At 51.4% G+C, this 16,658-nt stretch overlaps 1 protein-coding gene across 1 annotated transcript in view; it reads left to right on the top strand.

Annotated features, from left to right (window-relative positions):
- Positions 1–1,466: 1,466 nt before the first annotated feature.
- The window catches only part of PREX1 (phosphatidylinositol-3,4,5-trisphosphate dependent Rac exchange factor 1), a gene marked incomplete at its 5' end in the record, with an annotated part of 105,391 nt that continues 90,199 nt past the window's right edge, over positions 1,467–16,658 (top strand). The window contains 3 exons of the mRNA XM_040248738.1: positions 1,467–1,616; positions 5,407–5,529; positions 14,254–14,358. Of these exons, the coding sequence (XP_040104672.1) occupies positions 1,467–1,616; positions 5,407–5,529; positions 14,254–14,358 (378 nt within the window). The remainder of the gene's footprint in view (positions 1,617–5,406; positions 5,530–14,253; positions 14,359–16,658) is intronic.

The raw sequence follows: 16,658 nt of genomic DNA on the forward strand, positions 1-16,658 counted from the left end.
ATGGCTCTTCTGCCACCGTTTAAAAGCTGGGAGGGACTTCTTCGGTGGTCTAGCAATTAGGACTCCATGCTTCCTCTGCAGGGCCATGAGTTTGATCCCTGGTCAGGCAACTGATATTCCATATGCTGTGCAGCATGGCCAGAAAGCAAAACAACAACAAAAACCCCAGACGCTTTAAAAATAATAATAATAATAATAAAAGCTGGGAGACTTTGCTTTAAAAAAAAAATCCTAATTTTTGGCTTCTTTTGGGGAAAAAAAAAAAAAACTCCTCCAGAACATCTGGCGATCCTGGGCCTGCTGCCCTCCCACATGGCCGCACTTTGAGGGGCTGAACCGCTGCCCCCCTGCAGTGGTCGTGTGTTCACCTGTTCCCCACAACCACCCCTGCCAGGCCCCGCCTTTATTGTCTCACATCACAGAAGGGGGAAATGATTTCTCTGTTCCAAGCCCTTGAAAATAGTGGCGGAATGACTGAGGTTCATCCACGCAGTAGCATCCTGGGCAGCCATAAAAGGAGAATGAGGATGTTGCCTGGGTTATGATATGGAGGGGTCTTTAAGCTACGCTCGGTGGACAAAGGAGGTCCAGGGCGTGCTGTGTATGCTGCTATCTATTGTGAATAAAGGGGAAACAGGAATATACGTGTGTGTATGCATAAATTTATATGTGTGTTTATTCTTTCCTAGCTTTATCGGGGTAAATTTATATGTGTGTTTATTCTTTCCTAGCTTTATTGGGGTATAATTGACATTTAACTGTGTAAATTTAAGGTGTACCGCCTGCTTCAGTACATTTATATATTGCAAAACGATTGCCATCATAGTGCAGCTTTAAGTGTATAATACAGTATTGCCTGTAATTGCTCTTCTGTACACTAGAAACCCAGAATTTATTTTTCTAATGACGGAAACTTGGTACTTTTTGACCAACACATGTATGTTTATTTGGAAGTTTTCACAAGACACAGGGAGCTGTGGTTCCTGTGGGGGAGGGAGGGACTACATGGATGGGGTCTGGGGTGTCGGGAAACCCACTTTTCCAATTTTGACTATATATGTGTGTATGTATACATATATATATATATATATATATTTTTTTTTTTTTTAATTTTGGGATTTGGAATCTTCATTCTCCAACCAGGGATCGAACCCATATCCCCTGCAGTGGGGGCGTGGAGTCCTAATCACTGGGCTACTGGGGAAGTTCCTATAGTTTTGACTTTTGAGCCCTGCGAATGGTTATTATTTAGAAGTTAAGTTTTTAAACAAGAAAAATAATGGGAAAACGACTTGCACTCCATGGGGGTCCCCTGGGCAATGACGCAGGTGTGAGCACAGGTCCTTGGTGCAGGGCTTGTGTTGGTCTCCGCAGAGCCTGGCCAGGTAGGTGTTCCATAAAGACGTGTTGGCTGAATAGGTTTTTGCTTCTTTCCTGCCTGTGTCCAGGGCCTCACTGGCGCTTGAACTCGTGACCTTCCTTTTGTGCCCCCTCCAGGGGACTGGCATCGTGGAAGCTCACCTCTCCCTGCTTCTCTCTTCCAGGCATTCCTGCATCGCATCCGGCAGAACGCGGCGGACTCAGTGGAGAAGGGCCTGACGGAGGAGAACGTCAAGGTGGGGGCCCGGGGCCCCTGCTGTCCCTGCTAGGCAGAGCTGCCTTGCTACCCCTCGGTGATGCTCTGAGGCAGCGTGGGGGTGGGGGTGGGTTTGCTCCCCTGGGTGATGCTCGGAGGGGGCGCAGGGGTGAGGGTGGGTGCTTCCACCCCACGGGCAGCTGGCTTTGCCCTACCCGCTCCCCCCCCTCCGCTTGCTCCCTGTGGCCCCCGGAGGCTCCTGGGTCCTGTGAGCGGACCGTGCTGGGGGTCTGTGAGGAGGACTCGGCCTTGGACCCCCACTGTCAGCTCAGGATTTTTCTCCCCTTGCTCAGTACAACCATCCTGTCTCCTAGCCTCCTCGCATGGGGGCCCCTGGCTTGGTGCCGGTGGAAAATCCCTTCCCAAGTGCCCCTGGGAGCCTGGCACCTCCAGCTGCCTTCCTGGCAGCCCGGGCCCCTGCCCTGCACTGGGTGTTGAGTGCGAGGCAGAGCGGATGAGTAACTGGGTCCAGGCTTCATCTTGGCTGTGGCTCTGGGGAGTTTCGGGAGGAAGTCAATAGGCCTTCTGTGTGCTCAGTACGGGCCCCAGAGGTCCCCAGGCCTGGCTTTCCAGTGTGATCTCACTCTCTGAGAAGCCGCCTCCAGCCCTGTGGGGCTCTGGGGTCCTGGTGCCTGGAGAGAGGGGGAGCTGGGGCAGGGTGGGAGTCAGCTGTGCCCAGCATGTACAGCTCATAAAGGGCTTGGTCACGCCGGACATCTCTCTGCATATGTCCAAGGTTGATAGCCGCCTTGTACATTGTACCTTGATAATTCTGAGTTAAGTATTTTGGATAAGAAAGCTGAGACTCAGAGATGTAAAGAGACCTACACAGGGTCAGTGCATGCCTGGTTCCTGGTAGGGCTGGCATTGAACCTTTCATGCATTCACTCAGAAAGCAAATATTTACTGAGTCCCTACTGTTCATTAGTCTATTTATTACAGTCTTGTTTATTTATTGGCTTCCCTGGTGGCTCAGTGGGTAAAGAATCCATCTGCAATGCAGGAGACGCAGGAAACTCAGGTTCAATCCGTGGGTCCCTGGAGGAGGGCATGGCTACCCACTCCTGTATTCTTGCCTGGAGAGTCCTATGGACTGAGGAACCTGGCGGGCTACAGTCCACAGCATCGCAGAGTAGGACATGACTGAAATGACTGAGCACGTTTATTTATTACATCTTAACAGTATGCATTATAATTAAGAATTGTAATTTATTGCCATTTGAAAAAATTACCTTTTTTATGAGGTATAATTCATATAAAGCAAAGGGCCCAATCCTAAGTGCAGCTCCTCAGTACATGCCTCCTCCCCAAAGACAAGCACTGACTTCTGGTGGCGTTGGTTGCCTCTGCCTTTTCTTGAACCGTGTATAAAAATGATCCCTCTGTGGTGCCTGGCATCTTTTGTTCGCTGTTACGTCTGTGAGACTTGCCCTGGTTGTTTGGTGTAGCTGGGAGTCACTGCTGTTGATTGCTGTGTAGTAATCCATAGTACTAATGCACCAGTATTGACTCATTCATTCTCCTTTCGGTGGCTATGTGTGCAATTTCCAGTTTTTGGCTGTGATGACTGTTCTCATCTGTTTTTGGGGGGACACAGGCTCTCATTTCTTTGGGGTGTATGTGCAGGAGACAGATAAACTTATTTTGAAATTCTGCAGCCATTCTTTGACGTGAGTGTAAGAATAGGATGTATCCTATGGGTCTTTAAGCACATTCAACCATGTGAGCTGGACAGAACAAGAAAGAGAAAAATAACCCAACAGTGCGGGTGATTCTTCCAGCCACTTCATATGAGCAGTGTCCCCCAGGATAAGGGCGAGGTGGAAGAGGGTCTCTGGCCCTCTGGGACTTCGGCTTTGATGCGTGGTCTCCTGCCCCTTGGCCCTCGCTGCTCACCCTCAGGCCTCTACAGACTGTCTGCTGCCTTTGCAGGGTCTATGGGGTTGGTCCTCATTCCTCAGGACCTTGATTCCAGTGTCACCTTTTCAGAGCGGCTGTCCTTGGCCCTCTTTGTTTAAACCTGCAAACTCTTCCTCCTGCTGCACCCTGGGATTCCCTTCCTGATTTACGTTCGTCCTGAGTGAGTCTTTTCACCTGGAAAACTACAATTCTTTGTTGGCTGTCTGTTCCCTTCCAGTGGAATGTCAGCTGCATGGAGGCAGGTAGGGGGCTGTTCTCTTCTGTGTGCCCAGGGCCTGGCACACAGCAGGGGCTCAGTTAGTCCTCGCTGAAGGAATGACTGTGTAAGAAACCCTAGAAGGAGCTGTAAGCTGCAGTGACTGGTGACCCGGCTTGCTGGCGGCTGCAGGTGGGAAGTGGGGGAAGAGGGACTCCGCGTTGTATTTATTGGGGTGCTCAAAAGGAACTTTTTGTTCCTATAATATTTTGATTTTTGAACCCTGTGAATGCCTTCTTCAAAATTAAATGAAAAAATGAACCTGTTTTTTTTTTTTTAAAAAAAGCAGAAGAAGGAATTTCACAGTTCAAAGGGCCTAGAGTCAGTGAAAATTCTCCTTTAGTTGTTCTTAGAGGCCTTGATGGTTCCCAGTTGGTGGAATTGTCCAGGGGTCTCTGCTTCTGCCAGCGCAGAGCAGAGAGGCCTTTGCGTGTGTGTTACCTTGCACAGATGGATCCATATTGGAATTCCAAGTGGTGCCATGATTCCCCCCACCCCCAGCCCCCACTTGACAGTATGCAATCAAGGATCATTCCAGGGCTCCAGATCCATATATACAAACCTGCAGGTTCTTTTCACAGGCTCAGAGTATTTCAGAATATGGGATGTATTTAAATATAACCAGTCCAGCTTGTTTAACTATTTCACAAGGCCCCTTCAATGCATGCTTAACTTTCCTCTGGTCTTCTGCTACTGCAGATAAAGCTGCCGTATATGGTCTTGGCCATCCACCCAGTTCTCAACCTTGGTGCAATGAACGTGTTGGGCTGGACCGTTCTTTGCCATTGAGGGGGCTGTTCTGTGTCTGTCTCGTAGAATGTTCAGCCGCATCTCTGACCTCTACCTTTCAGCCACTAGGAGCGTCCTGATTTGTTACAGCTGAATTTGTTGCAATCGAAAATGCCCCCATACGTCGGCAAATGTCCCCTGGGAGGCAAAACTGTCCCTGGTTGGAAATGACTGATCAAAAGGTTCAATTCTGACATACAGACTTGCTGGGCCAGACTGTGCATTTCAAACTTCATAGGTTCTTCTGGGGGAAACAAACACTCTTGTATGGTTTGTGAGGGTTTGAACGGCATTTTGATCTTCCTTCCCTATAGTATTTCTTTTATCACATCATTTGAATTGGTGTCTGGAACTACCTTCACCATTTTAAACAATGCCCATGGCTGGACATACCAGGTGCGTGTCTTAGACTGTGGTGAATATGTCTATGATCTTCTGCGCACCGAGCGTGAAGTTCACGTCTGTCTGCTGCTTCCCTGGACTGCGTGACCTCGGGAAAGTTAATAATTTATTCTGAGCCTCCGTTCTTCGTCTGTGAACTGGGGATGAGAACTGTTCCTGCCTCCTGGGGTTACACTGAGGATTAGATGCCGTAAATGCACATGAAGTTCTCAGCGCAGGATTAGGTGTTAGTCCTGCTTGGTGAATGTTGGCAGTATTTTTGTTATTATCGTGATTTCTGTGAGCCCGTTTCCCTGTGCCCTCCTTGCCTGCACTGGGGGGTTATGTATTTTTTAAGGCTTCATTTTACTGTCCCTCTGAGCCTGGATTGATGCTGTCCCTGGGCCTCGTGTTCCCCTCACAGATCCTGTTCTCGAACATCGAAGACATCCTGGAGGTTCATAAGGATTTCCTGGAGGCCTTGGAGTTTTGCTTACATCCGGAGCCTCAGTCTCAGCACGAACTTGGGAATGTGTTCTTAAAATTCGTGAGTACAGTGCCCCCAGCCCCTGTCGGAGCCTGTAGCTTTTAGGGAATAGGCTTCTCCCTGGGTCCCCTTGACCAGTTTCACTTGCAGGCCTGTTTGTTTGGGTGATGGAGAGGCCAGTGGGCAGGCGGGCCCAACCTCTGTCCCCGCAACAGCAGGTGGAGTGTCGAACCCAGCAGACCAAGGGGCTTATTAGCTGGCTCCCCTCCCTTCGGTGTCACCTGGAGTGTGGTTCCCCCTTCCCTCAGAGCTCTTGGCTGAATGACTGCATTGTGACGTTCCTGTGGCCTCCTGGCTTGGCGGGGCCCCGGGGTGGACTTGGGTCAGACACTCCAGCGTTTGAGTCCCGGCCGGGGCACCCGCTGGCCGGTGAGGGTGTCTGACCCCTGGGCGCCCACTGGGACTGCCAGATAGGGAGGCTGCGTCTGGTTGTCGTGGCCGCTGTCTTCCCAAGTCACTTAGAATTGTGGGGCAGGGGGGTTGGCTGGAGGAAGACGGTGGGGCTTAGCCTGCAGAAAGCACCTGCTTTTCCACACCTGCTCGTCCTGTGCTGCCGGGGACCTTCCCCACCGGGAGGAAACCTGCCCTGGACTCATGGGCAGAGGCCTGGGCCAAACTCTTCTGTTCCCCTAGCCTCAGTTTCCTCTTCTGATTGACAAGTAGGGATAATGATGCCTCCTTGGGTCGATGGAAAGACTCAAAGAGGTAAAATGATCAAATGTGTAGCCTAGGGCAGCGGTTCTCAACCAGGGGATGATTTTGCCCCCAGGGGGACGTTTGGCCACATCTGGGGACACTTCTGGTTGTCCCAGCTCGGGGAGGGGGGCCATGCTATTGGCTCCTAGTGTGGGGAGGCCAGCCATGCCACCAATTAGCCCATAACCCACAGCCCATAATCCCCACAACAGAGGCTTATCCCGCCTCAAGTGTCCGCAGAAATGAGATGAGAGACTTTGGCCTGGAGCAGGGACTTAGTCCATGTTGGTGCTTACTTACGTTGTCAGTGACATCGTCACTAACTCCCTTCTCCACGGTGTCACATCCGGATGGTCCGAGACCAGGAGGGCAGAGCTGGGCTGCTCATGGGCGATGTTAGCCTCTGCAGGTTGTTTTAATTTGTCTGTGCCTCAATGTCCTCACCTGTAGAATGGGTATAAAACTAGACCTGGCCCGTGATGTTGTTGAGGATCAGGTTTGTTAACATAAGGGAGGAGAGGGCTCAGAACAGCACATCAGGAAGTGCTCACAATGTTGGATATTAGCTGTCCACGTGGCCACTGTTCTTCAGCGTTTGAAATAGAATGAACATGAAAGAGAAACGGGGCACAGGTGAGCCGGGCACTCAGGGAGGGTGAGGAGCAGGGCAGGGACGTGATCTGCTCTTGGGGCTGCTGCAAGGGAGAGGCCTGGAGGGGCGGGGGAGGTGGGGAGACCCGGAGGAGGTCACTGCATGTGTGAGATGCTGGTGCCCTTGGGCAGGATGGCATCCATACGGGTGGCGAGAGGGGCAAGCGGCAGTAGTGGTTAAGGACACATATCTTTTACTTGTTTATTTATTTTTTTATCTTTTTTTTTTTTTTGGCTGCTCCCTGTGGCTTGCGAATCTTATTTCCTTGACCAGGGATGGAACCTCGGTCTCAGCAGTGAATGCACAGAATCCTAAACACTGGACTGCCAGGAAACTCCCCAGGACACGTATCTTGAATAGGAAAATAAAAAGGATGGGGGGCAGTCTTCCATTTAGGTTCAGAGGAAGGAGTGAACCCCCATTGCTCTGGAGCCAGACTGCTTTGGTTTGATTCCCTGTTCTACCACTGAAAAGCTGAGTGGCTTTGGGCAAGTCACTTCACCTCTCTGGGCCTCAGTCTCTGACTCTGTAAAACGGGAGTGATAATAGTACCTGCCGTGGGGTACCGTCATGAGGGTGAAATGAGTTAATTCGAGTGAAGCACTGAAATCTGGCCTGGTATAAGTGTCAGCTGTGAGCATTATTCCAGCTGAGGGACCAGGGAAGGCTTCCGGGAGGTGGTGACATTGTTGGGACGGCCTGTGAAGGGATGGCATCTGAGCTGGAAGTGAAACAGTCCATACTTGAGCTGAGGGCAGGGAAGGGGTCCTCAAGGTGCATTATCCAGCTTGCCACTAAACCCAGGCTTCCTGGGTCCTCCGACTTCTCTGCCTGAGCTGCAGAGGCGTGGTAAGCAGGTTTAACGGACCAGCCAGCAAGGTCTCTGGATCGTGAGTCCCCACCGGGGCTCATTTGCTCAGAGATGCGGGGATGGCTGGAGGAAGGAAGGTGGGGAGTTTGGAGCCCAGGATGCAGCCCTCTTTTCCGTGCCCTCCCGTGCGCAGCCTGCAGCTCTCCTTGCGAGGCCTCAGCGAACTGGAAAATCGTGGTGGCAGTGTTTATCCTCAGAACCTTGACGTGTTGGCAGTGGACGTTCAGCCCTTTGTGGGGAGCCAAACAAACTTATTTAAGAGGGAAATTTGCATCATTACTGGATTTGGAAAGTGAGTGTCTCTCACTATTAAAAATAAATGCAGTAGAAGCCAAGGTGTGTTACAGCATTCATTCCAGAAACTTCTGCCCACCTGTGTCTCTGAGCTGATGCCTGCTCAGGTGAACAGTTGGAGAAGGAGATGGCAACCCACTCCAGTGTTCTTGCCTGGAGAATCCCAGGGACAGAGGAGCCTGGTGGCCTGCTGTCTATGGGTTGCATAGAGTCGGACATGACTGAAGCGACTTAGCAGCAGCAGCAGCAGCAGCAGCAGCAGCAGGTGAACAGCATCAGACTGGTTTTGGTGCCCACCACAGCTTGTTGAGACCCTCCCTTGAGGTTACTGAAATAGCTGAAAGCGGAGTCTGCTTTCTCAGTCAGTGGGTGACTCGGAGTTTTTAACTTAAACACATCTTTTTCATTAAAATATTGCAGTCGTCACCTTGTGTCCCCCATGCTCACGGAGGATGCCGCTGAATTCTTTTCAAAAGGGGCCACTGCTGTAGGTTGGGTTTCTGGAAGCCCAAGGCCTGTGTGCAGGTGGCCTTGTTGGAAGCAGTTCAAGAAGAAGGTTGCATTCTCCACTAGGCCTGACCCTACCCGGGATTGGGGGAACGCTGGAGCTGGGGGTGCCTCTTCCTTCAGGTCACCCCAAATTGCCATGAGGGAATGGGGCTTCTGCACCTCTGTTGGAGGGGGCCATTCTGGGGAGTGGGTGGACAGCCTCAGGTAGGCCAGGTGGCTGTCTCAGACTGACGATGGTCCTCAGGGAGGGATGCACAGATGGGGCACGCCCACCACCGCATCCCTGAGGGCCCCAAAGGGAGGGAGTGCCCGGGCCAGCAGTACCGCACCAGGGTAGTGGGGTGGCTATTGGGAACAGAGCTCTGTGGTCAAGGAAGGGGCATCTCAGACCCCATGAGGGGCCCTGGCTTACAGACCAGCCCACCCCTGCTGCCCAGTCAGTGGATGGCAGGAAACTCCATCACCGCCTCACCCCTAGGCCCAACCCCTGGCTACTGAGATGATCACAGACTAGCATTCAGTCAACTTTCTCTGTCCCAGGTGTTGTTCTGAGTGCTTTATGTGTATTAATTCATTGCAACATCACAACAACCTTTAACCGTGGGTGCTATTATTATACCCACTTCACAGGTGCAGAAACTGAGGCCCAGAGAGGCTTAAGTCAGTGTGCAAGCTTACCCAGCCAGTAAGTGTTGGAGCTGGGATTTGAGCTAAAGTCATCTGATTCTGAGTCTTGTGTTTTTTACCATTCTACATGATAAAGTCTCTTAGTAGTATCATTAAGCACCTACTGTGCACCAGCCACTGTTCTTGGCCCTGAAGTTGGTACCCTAAAAAAGACAGACTTGCCTTTTGTTGCCATGAGGCTCTTAGGCCGAAGGCGTGGAGGGTCCATCAGTTGAGAGAGGATGTCACTGCAGATGGGGACGTGGGTTTGTGAAGAATACATGATGCCTGTGTAAGGAGTAACTCTTCTTGAGGTTGTATGAAAGTTGGAAGTTAGGAATAGGGTTGCTAGATTGGGCAAATAAAAACACCTCGGATAGGGGTGAGATAAATTTGGATTTCAGGTAAACAGCAAATTATATTTTAATGTAAGTATGCTTCATATGGGCTTCCCAGGTAGCTCAGAGGTGAAGAATCTGCCTGCTAATGCAGGACATGTGGCTTTGATCCCTGGGTTGGGAAGATCCCCTAGAGAAGGAAATGGCAACCCAAGCCAGTATCCTTGCCTGGAAAATCCCATGGACAGAGGAGCCTTGTGGGCTGCAGTCCATGGGGTTGCAAAGAGTTGCACAGGACTGAGCAACTGAGCACGCATGCAGAACGTGTTTCATACAGTGTTTGGTACATACTTATCCTAGAACATGATTCATGGTTTATCTGAGGGCACTCAGCTCAGTGTCTTGTGTTTCATCTGGCCATCCTGGTCAGGGAAGGCCTCTGTGAGGTGGTGAAGTGGGGGATCTTGGGGGAGGATATTCCACATGGAGAGGAAGCTGGGACTGGGGGCCTTGGCTAGAGCAGGCTTGGTCCACAGAGGGCAGGCAGGGAGGCCAGCATGAGTGAGTGATGGAGGCAGACCAGGGGTGTCATCAGCAGGGGGTGGCGATCCTGCAGGGACTGCATTCTAAGAGTTGGAGGGTTTAGCAGGATGTGGTGTGGTCAGCTCTGTGGACAGGTAGATGATCGGTTGGGGAAAGTGACCTGAATATCCCACTCCTCTTCCCACCAGAGGTGTCTGCACAGCCAGCTCCTTCCCTTCTCCGAGTCTCAGTCTTTGTGGGTGTGAAGTGTGGTTGGGAGCAGATGGTCTCCATGGAGCTAGTAACCGCCCCCCCCACCCCCGGGTACTGTGGACAGCAGCCACTGCTGCTGCTGACCCTTCAGCCCTCCCTGGGGGCTTGACCCTCTCCCTGAGCTGTCCCCAGCGGGCAGCCATCCCTTTCTCTTCCTTCACAGCCCAAACCCACAGCCCAAACCCACAGCTCCCCACCTCCCACATCTGTGTGTGTACAACTGTGTGTCCATTTCCTCCTGGCCAAACAATCAAAGCCCGCTGTGGGCCCCCAGGAGGAAATGGAACACTTGGCCTCTTTGTTGTCAAAGGCAGCATTTTCACATTTGTTGCATCTTGAGCCTGAGATGCAGCTGGGATTGGGCTCCGTAAATGGAGACGGGAGTGATGAAACTCGGCGTGGTTTTGAAGAGGGGATGTTGTCAGTTGCTAAATTTAACTTCTCCGAGCCTCAGACCTTGGTCCCCTGCCCTTTTCAGTATGGAAGGAGAGGATGAGAGTATGCCAGAGAAGGGGCTCAGGGAGTGAGGAATAACAAACCCGTGGAGATCTTCCCACTTACTCCCCTTTCATGCATCCATGGCAGACATCACTAATCAATAACAGCATTCTCCATGGGGCTCCAGAGTTGTTCTCACTAGTGTTTCAGCCAGCATTCCTTGTTGATTGGGGTTGGCATGTGAAGATGAACAGATTTGGGGTGTGCTTTTTGATCCAGGCCCTTCATGGTGCAGATAGGGATGAACAGGGAGACTGTGTTATCTCACCAGGCTTGGATCCATTTTTTCATTTTCTTCCCCTTTTAGAATGTGTGTATTTTAGGACTGTCTTCACTGCAAGTGACGAAAACAACTCAAATAGGCTTAAACAACAACAACAACGAAAGGACTTAATTGGCTTATACAAATGAAATAGTCAGTGTCGGTTGACATCAGGTATAGCTGGATCCAGGATCCCATGTGCTGTTTTCAGAACGTGGTCTTTATCTTTAGGGTCTGCTTTCTTCTGTTTTGGTTTTATTTCTTGGAGTGGTGACAGAGATGGTCCTTAGCAGTTTCAGGGTGACAGTCTGCTCACTTAGAAACAAAAGTTCAAAGAGAGCTTCTCTTCGCAATAATTCCAACAATTCCTTGAGGGCTCTCCGGGACTTGGGTCACGTGACCACTGCTGCCAGGACTGGGAGCTCTTTGACTGGTTTGGCCTGGGCCACATGCTCACCCCTGGTGCCTGGGGGTGCCGTCGAGTCAGTGGGGTCAGAGTGTAGGAGGCAGGTGCCCGGGGGAAACACTGGTGGCTGAGACCAGAGCCACGGGCCGTGGGTGCTGGGTGGGTGAAGCAACATGTGGGCTGACCCTGAGCTGAGGCTGTGTTGTGGTGGATCAGAAGCAGAGTGAGGCTGGGGTGAGGGTCTCGGGCACCACACAGCTGCCCCGGCTGCGCCCTCGCTTCATTCATCAAGTAGTCGTCTCCTCTCGGTCTGAGACTTCCGTCCTTCCTGGCATCGCAGCCGTGACCTAAGCAGGTGCAAACCCTGCCTCCAGGGAGATCCTAGTCCAGGGGGTGGTTGTGGGGAGATGGACAGTGCAAAAATGAGACAGCAAATCTACTGACAGGCAAGAGTCACCATATTTCACAAAATCCTCCTGGTGCCTTCCTTGGTGCCCGCCCCAGGCCTATGAGTCCACTTCAGTCTCTTTCTCCTGACTCTGCCCGTCTCTTTTTTGCCATCAAAACCTACCCATCCACTACCCCACCTGTCATAGTATAGATGAGTTCACCAATGGGATAGTGAATTTGTGGAAATAATAGCAATAGTCATCATAGCAACGTCAACAACAGCAATGATAGTGGTGGTTGATAGTCAAGGAGCCCTTACTGGGCGCTCTTTTACACATTTACTATAAATTCACCTGATGACCCTCACAACAACCTTATTACCAGGAGGTCATCACCATCGATAATTTATAGGCACGAATGCAGAGGCTCTGAAATTTTACGAGGTCACAGAGCTGGGAAGCTGGGCTGTGAACCTGGGTGGTCTGGTTGTAGAGCCTGGGCTTGCACTTGGAGGCTGATGCTGGTGGTGGCCCTGGGGCTTTGCTGTCTTACCTTGGAGCTGTACCAGTAGCAGAGCCTGTAGTCTCTTGTAGAGCCGGACATCAGTATAGGGGTTTAGAGAGGTCGAATCCTGTTCTGCTGCTTCGCTAGGGGTGCGGCCCTGGAAACCAGCCTTTCCTTGGTTTCCCACGTGAGTGAGGGGTCGAATACAGTCGTCCGCGTGTCAGGGAATTGTGAGATGTGAGTGAGTCCACCCGCATTCCAGGAGAGTGTAGGGTGGCCGGTCCTGACCCCTCAGTGCACGTTCCGTGTTGGCCGTGGGCTCCATCTGTAGGCTTTTTGTAGCTCAGATGGTGCACACGGAGCCCCCGAGGGAGCTTACTGATTCCGAAACCTCCGCCCACCGGCAGGGTGACTAGGGCTTATTTAGAAACAAGACGAGTTGCTTACTTTGCAGACCCACCTCTTCCTTCCTAAGCTTCTTGGGGTCTCCCAGCCACCTCCCAGCCCAAGGTCAAGACCCGTCAGCCCTTCCTGTCCTGTGGCCTTCCCCAGGACATCCTTGTTTGGGGTTTGGCGGGATGGGAGGAGGTATCCTTTAAGCCTTTGGGAACTGAGACTGCTCGGTGGAGAGCTTCCTGCGAAGAGGACTCCTGGCCGCTCCAGTCCCAGAAACCCTGACTGATGGTTACAGATCTGGTGACCCACAGGTGACCTCTAGCCTGTAAAGAACCTAGCTTTGGGCTCAGGGACTTCTGGAGCTCAAGAGAGCTATCACCCGTCTCAGCAATGCCACTGCTGCATGGCAGCGACCAGAGAAATACGTGTTCTCCCAAATTCCTGCGTCTTATGTAGACTCTTGTGTTTCATATACATAGGGCATTGTGCATCGCAGGTGTGTGAGTTCACTCATTAAGTGTTCACTGCGGGCCTACTGTGTGCCAGACACTGTGCTGGGACCTGGGGACCCCTCAGTGAACTAGAGGATGTGGTCACTGCCTTCAGGGAGCCGATGGCCAAGTGGGAAAGGACAGATGATGAACAGATAATCTAGATAATTCCAGATGGTGGGAATGCTATAAAGAAAAGGAAGATGGCAGTGGAGGAGTGATAGAGAACACTTGGGTGGCCACTTTAGCCAGGATGGTCCAGGTGTCATTTGAGGAGGTGGCATTTGAATTGAGACCCCAATGGTGCAGAGTTGCCAGGCTTTGGGCAAGAGTGTTCCAGGCAAAAAGATGAGAGCAAAGGCCGAGAGGTAGACACAGGCTTGGCAAATCTAAGGAGCAGATAGCAGGCCAGTGAGAAAGGCAGGGTCACATTGGCTGACCCTCAAAGGCTATAGTGAAGTGTTGGATTTCATTCCTAGTGTAGCAGGACACCATTGCAGGGTTTTAAGCCATGGTGTGACACAATCTGATTTACGTTTTGATTGTAAAGACATTTATTGAGCACTTACTGTATGGTGAAACCGTACCTATTAAATCATTTAACTAAGAACTCCATGAGCTAGGGACTGTAATTAATTCCCCCTTAACAGATGAGGAAAACAAGGTACAGAGAGGTCAGCTAGCTTGCCCTAGTTCACAGCTGGAAATACAGAGCCAGGGTGCAAGTCCAGTCTGCCTGGCTTGAGCCCGTATCCTTGACCCTGGGCCATGCTGCTGCCTGGGAGGTCACTGGATGCAGAACTGGGGCGAGAGTGGAGGTGGGAGGTCAGTGGGAGCTCCTGCAGCTGAAACCCCACCTGCTGGGTATCTCTCAGGGTCCTGGGCCCTGCACGTCTCCCAGCATCTGCCTTCCTGCTGTGAGCTGTCCCCCACAGGCTCTGTCCTTGTCTTGCAGAAGGACAAGTTCTGCGTGTACGAGGAGTACTGTAGCAACCACGAGAAGGCTCTGCGGCTGCTTGTGGAGCTGAACAAGATCCCCGCCGTGCGCGCTTTCCTTCTGGTAAGTCAGCTGCAGCCGCAGCGCACCCGTCCTCTCTGCCTCAACCCTGCAGGTCCACACAGACCCGCGCCGCCTGACCCCTCCTCGGCCAGGGCGGTCTGGGTGCAGCAGGGACGTTCTCTGTGAAAGCCTAATGGTGGCTCACTTTCGCCTTTGTTGGTCTTACAGCCCCTGTTGAAATAGCTCTACCCTGCTACTATAGCGTGAAAGCAGCCATAAGTAGTATGAAGAAATGAACTGTGTTCCAGCCAAACTTTATTTATAAAGAGAGATATAGGGGGGTGGATTGGCCGTAGAGCCAAATGGACCAATTCCTGGTCTAAAGTAATGATCCTGATATAACTGATAACAAGGTGTAATTATATTATTGTGTGTGTGTGTGTGAGTTGCTAAGTCGTGTCCGACTCTTTGCGACCCTGTGGACTGTAGCCTGCCTGTCTCCTCTGTCCAGAGGATTCCCCAGGTGAGAATACTGCAGTGGGCTGCCATTTCCTCCTTCCGGGGATCTTCCCGACCCAGGGATTGAACCCAGGTCTCTGCATTGCAGGCAGATTCTTTACCATCTGAGCCATCAGGAAAGCCTCAATTGTATTATTAGGATTATTAATTGTAAGTGGAAGACAATCTCGTTAAAATTGGCTTAAGGAAAACAAAGTTACTAGTTCACTCCTCTGGGAAGTTTAAGACCTAAGAGGGCTTCAGGTGCAGCAGAGGCTGGGTGTCCCAGCGACACGTCCAGCAGGGCCTCTTGGTTCTGTGTTTCCTACCTTGCCCTGTGGCCAGGCAGGCTCTCCTCATGAGGGGGCAACGCAGCCTGCGGCAGCTCCATGCCTGTACCTCTCATAGCCGAGCAACTCCAGGATGAAGAGGGCTCAGTTGTGTCCAACTCTTTGCGACCCCACGGACTATAGCCCGCCAGCCTCCTCTGTCCATGGGGATTCTCCAAGCAAGAATACTGGAGTGTGTTGCCACCAGGGAAGCCCAGGAATACTGGAGTGGGTAGCCTAGCCCTTCTTCAGGTGATCTTCCCAACCCAGGAATTGAACTGGGGTCTCCTGCATCGCAGGTGGATTCTTTACCAACTGAGCTATCAGGGAAACCCAAAAGAGGGCTCCTCTCTTCTAATAGTAACTGTAAAAATTCTGGGTCTGTTGCTCATTGGCTCAGCTTGGCTCCAGACCAAATCCCTGAACCAACTGCTGTAGACGAGGATGGGCTAGTGCTCAGATTGGTTGCGTCTGGACCCGGAGGGTGGGGACAACTCCACTCACACCGCAGGCCCTAAGGATGGGGTGCATCCCTAAAGGACAGTTGGTTTCCACTTGTGGAAGTAAGTTCAGAATAGGTATTGGTCAGGCAAAACTACAGACACCAATGATGGTCTTCCTGATAATTGGATAATTCACTTGTATATGAAACAAGTTCTCATGTATCTCCTTGGAGCTTTGTGAAAAGTGAAAGTGTTAGTCGATTAGTTGTGTTGGACTCTTTGTGACCCCACGGACTCTTTGTCCATGGAATTTTCCAGGCAAGCCTACTGGAGTGGGTAGCCATTCCCTTCTTCAGGGTATCTTCCCAATCTGGGGATCTAACCCAGGTTTCCTGTATTGCAGGCGGATTCTTTATCATCTGAGCCACCAGGGAAGCCCCCTTGGAACTTTACCAGCCACTATCTGTTGTATATGAGTTGAGAAATACATTTGTTTGCCTTGCAGACATCCCAAATCATGCTTTAAACAAGATGGTGGTGGTGGTTTAGTCGCTAAGTCATGTCGTACTCTTGTGACCCCATGGACTGTAGCCCACCAGGCTCCTCTGTACATGGGATTCTCCAGGCAAGAATACTAGAGTGGGTTGCCATTTCGTTCTCCAGGGCATCTTCCCAACCCAGGAATTGAACCCGGGTCTCCTGCATTGCAGGCAGATTCTTTACCAACTGAGCTACAAGGGAAGCCCCTTTAACCAAGGTAGACATTGTATTTCCTTCTGTGTTAACAGCGTGGTAATAGACAATCTAGGGCTATTATAGGGGCCCCAGTGTCAGGGGTCAGTGTTCCAGTGTATGCCCTCATCATTGATATGGTCTAAGATGACATCCCACCACTTCCACACTCCAGGTAGTAAGATGCAGGACGGATGGGAAGAAGGGCTGGCCCCTCCCCTTCTATGGGCACCATAGAAAGCTGCACACAGCTCTTCTCATGTCCCATTGACCGGAACTTAGTCACATGGCCACACTTAGCTGCAAGGGAGGCTGAGAAATCTAAGCTTTGTTCTGGGCAGCCCTGTGCCTAGCCGGA

Source organism: Oryx dammah, unplaced genomic scaffold (assembly GCF_014754425.2).
Source record: "Oryx dammah isolate SB20612 unplaced genomic scaffold, SCBI_Odam_1.1 HiC_scaffold_10, whole genome shotgun sequence".
Lineage (NCBI taxonomy): Eukaryota > Metazoa > Chordata > Mammalia > Artiodactyla > Bovidae > Oryx > Oryx dammah.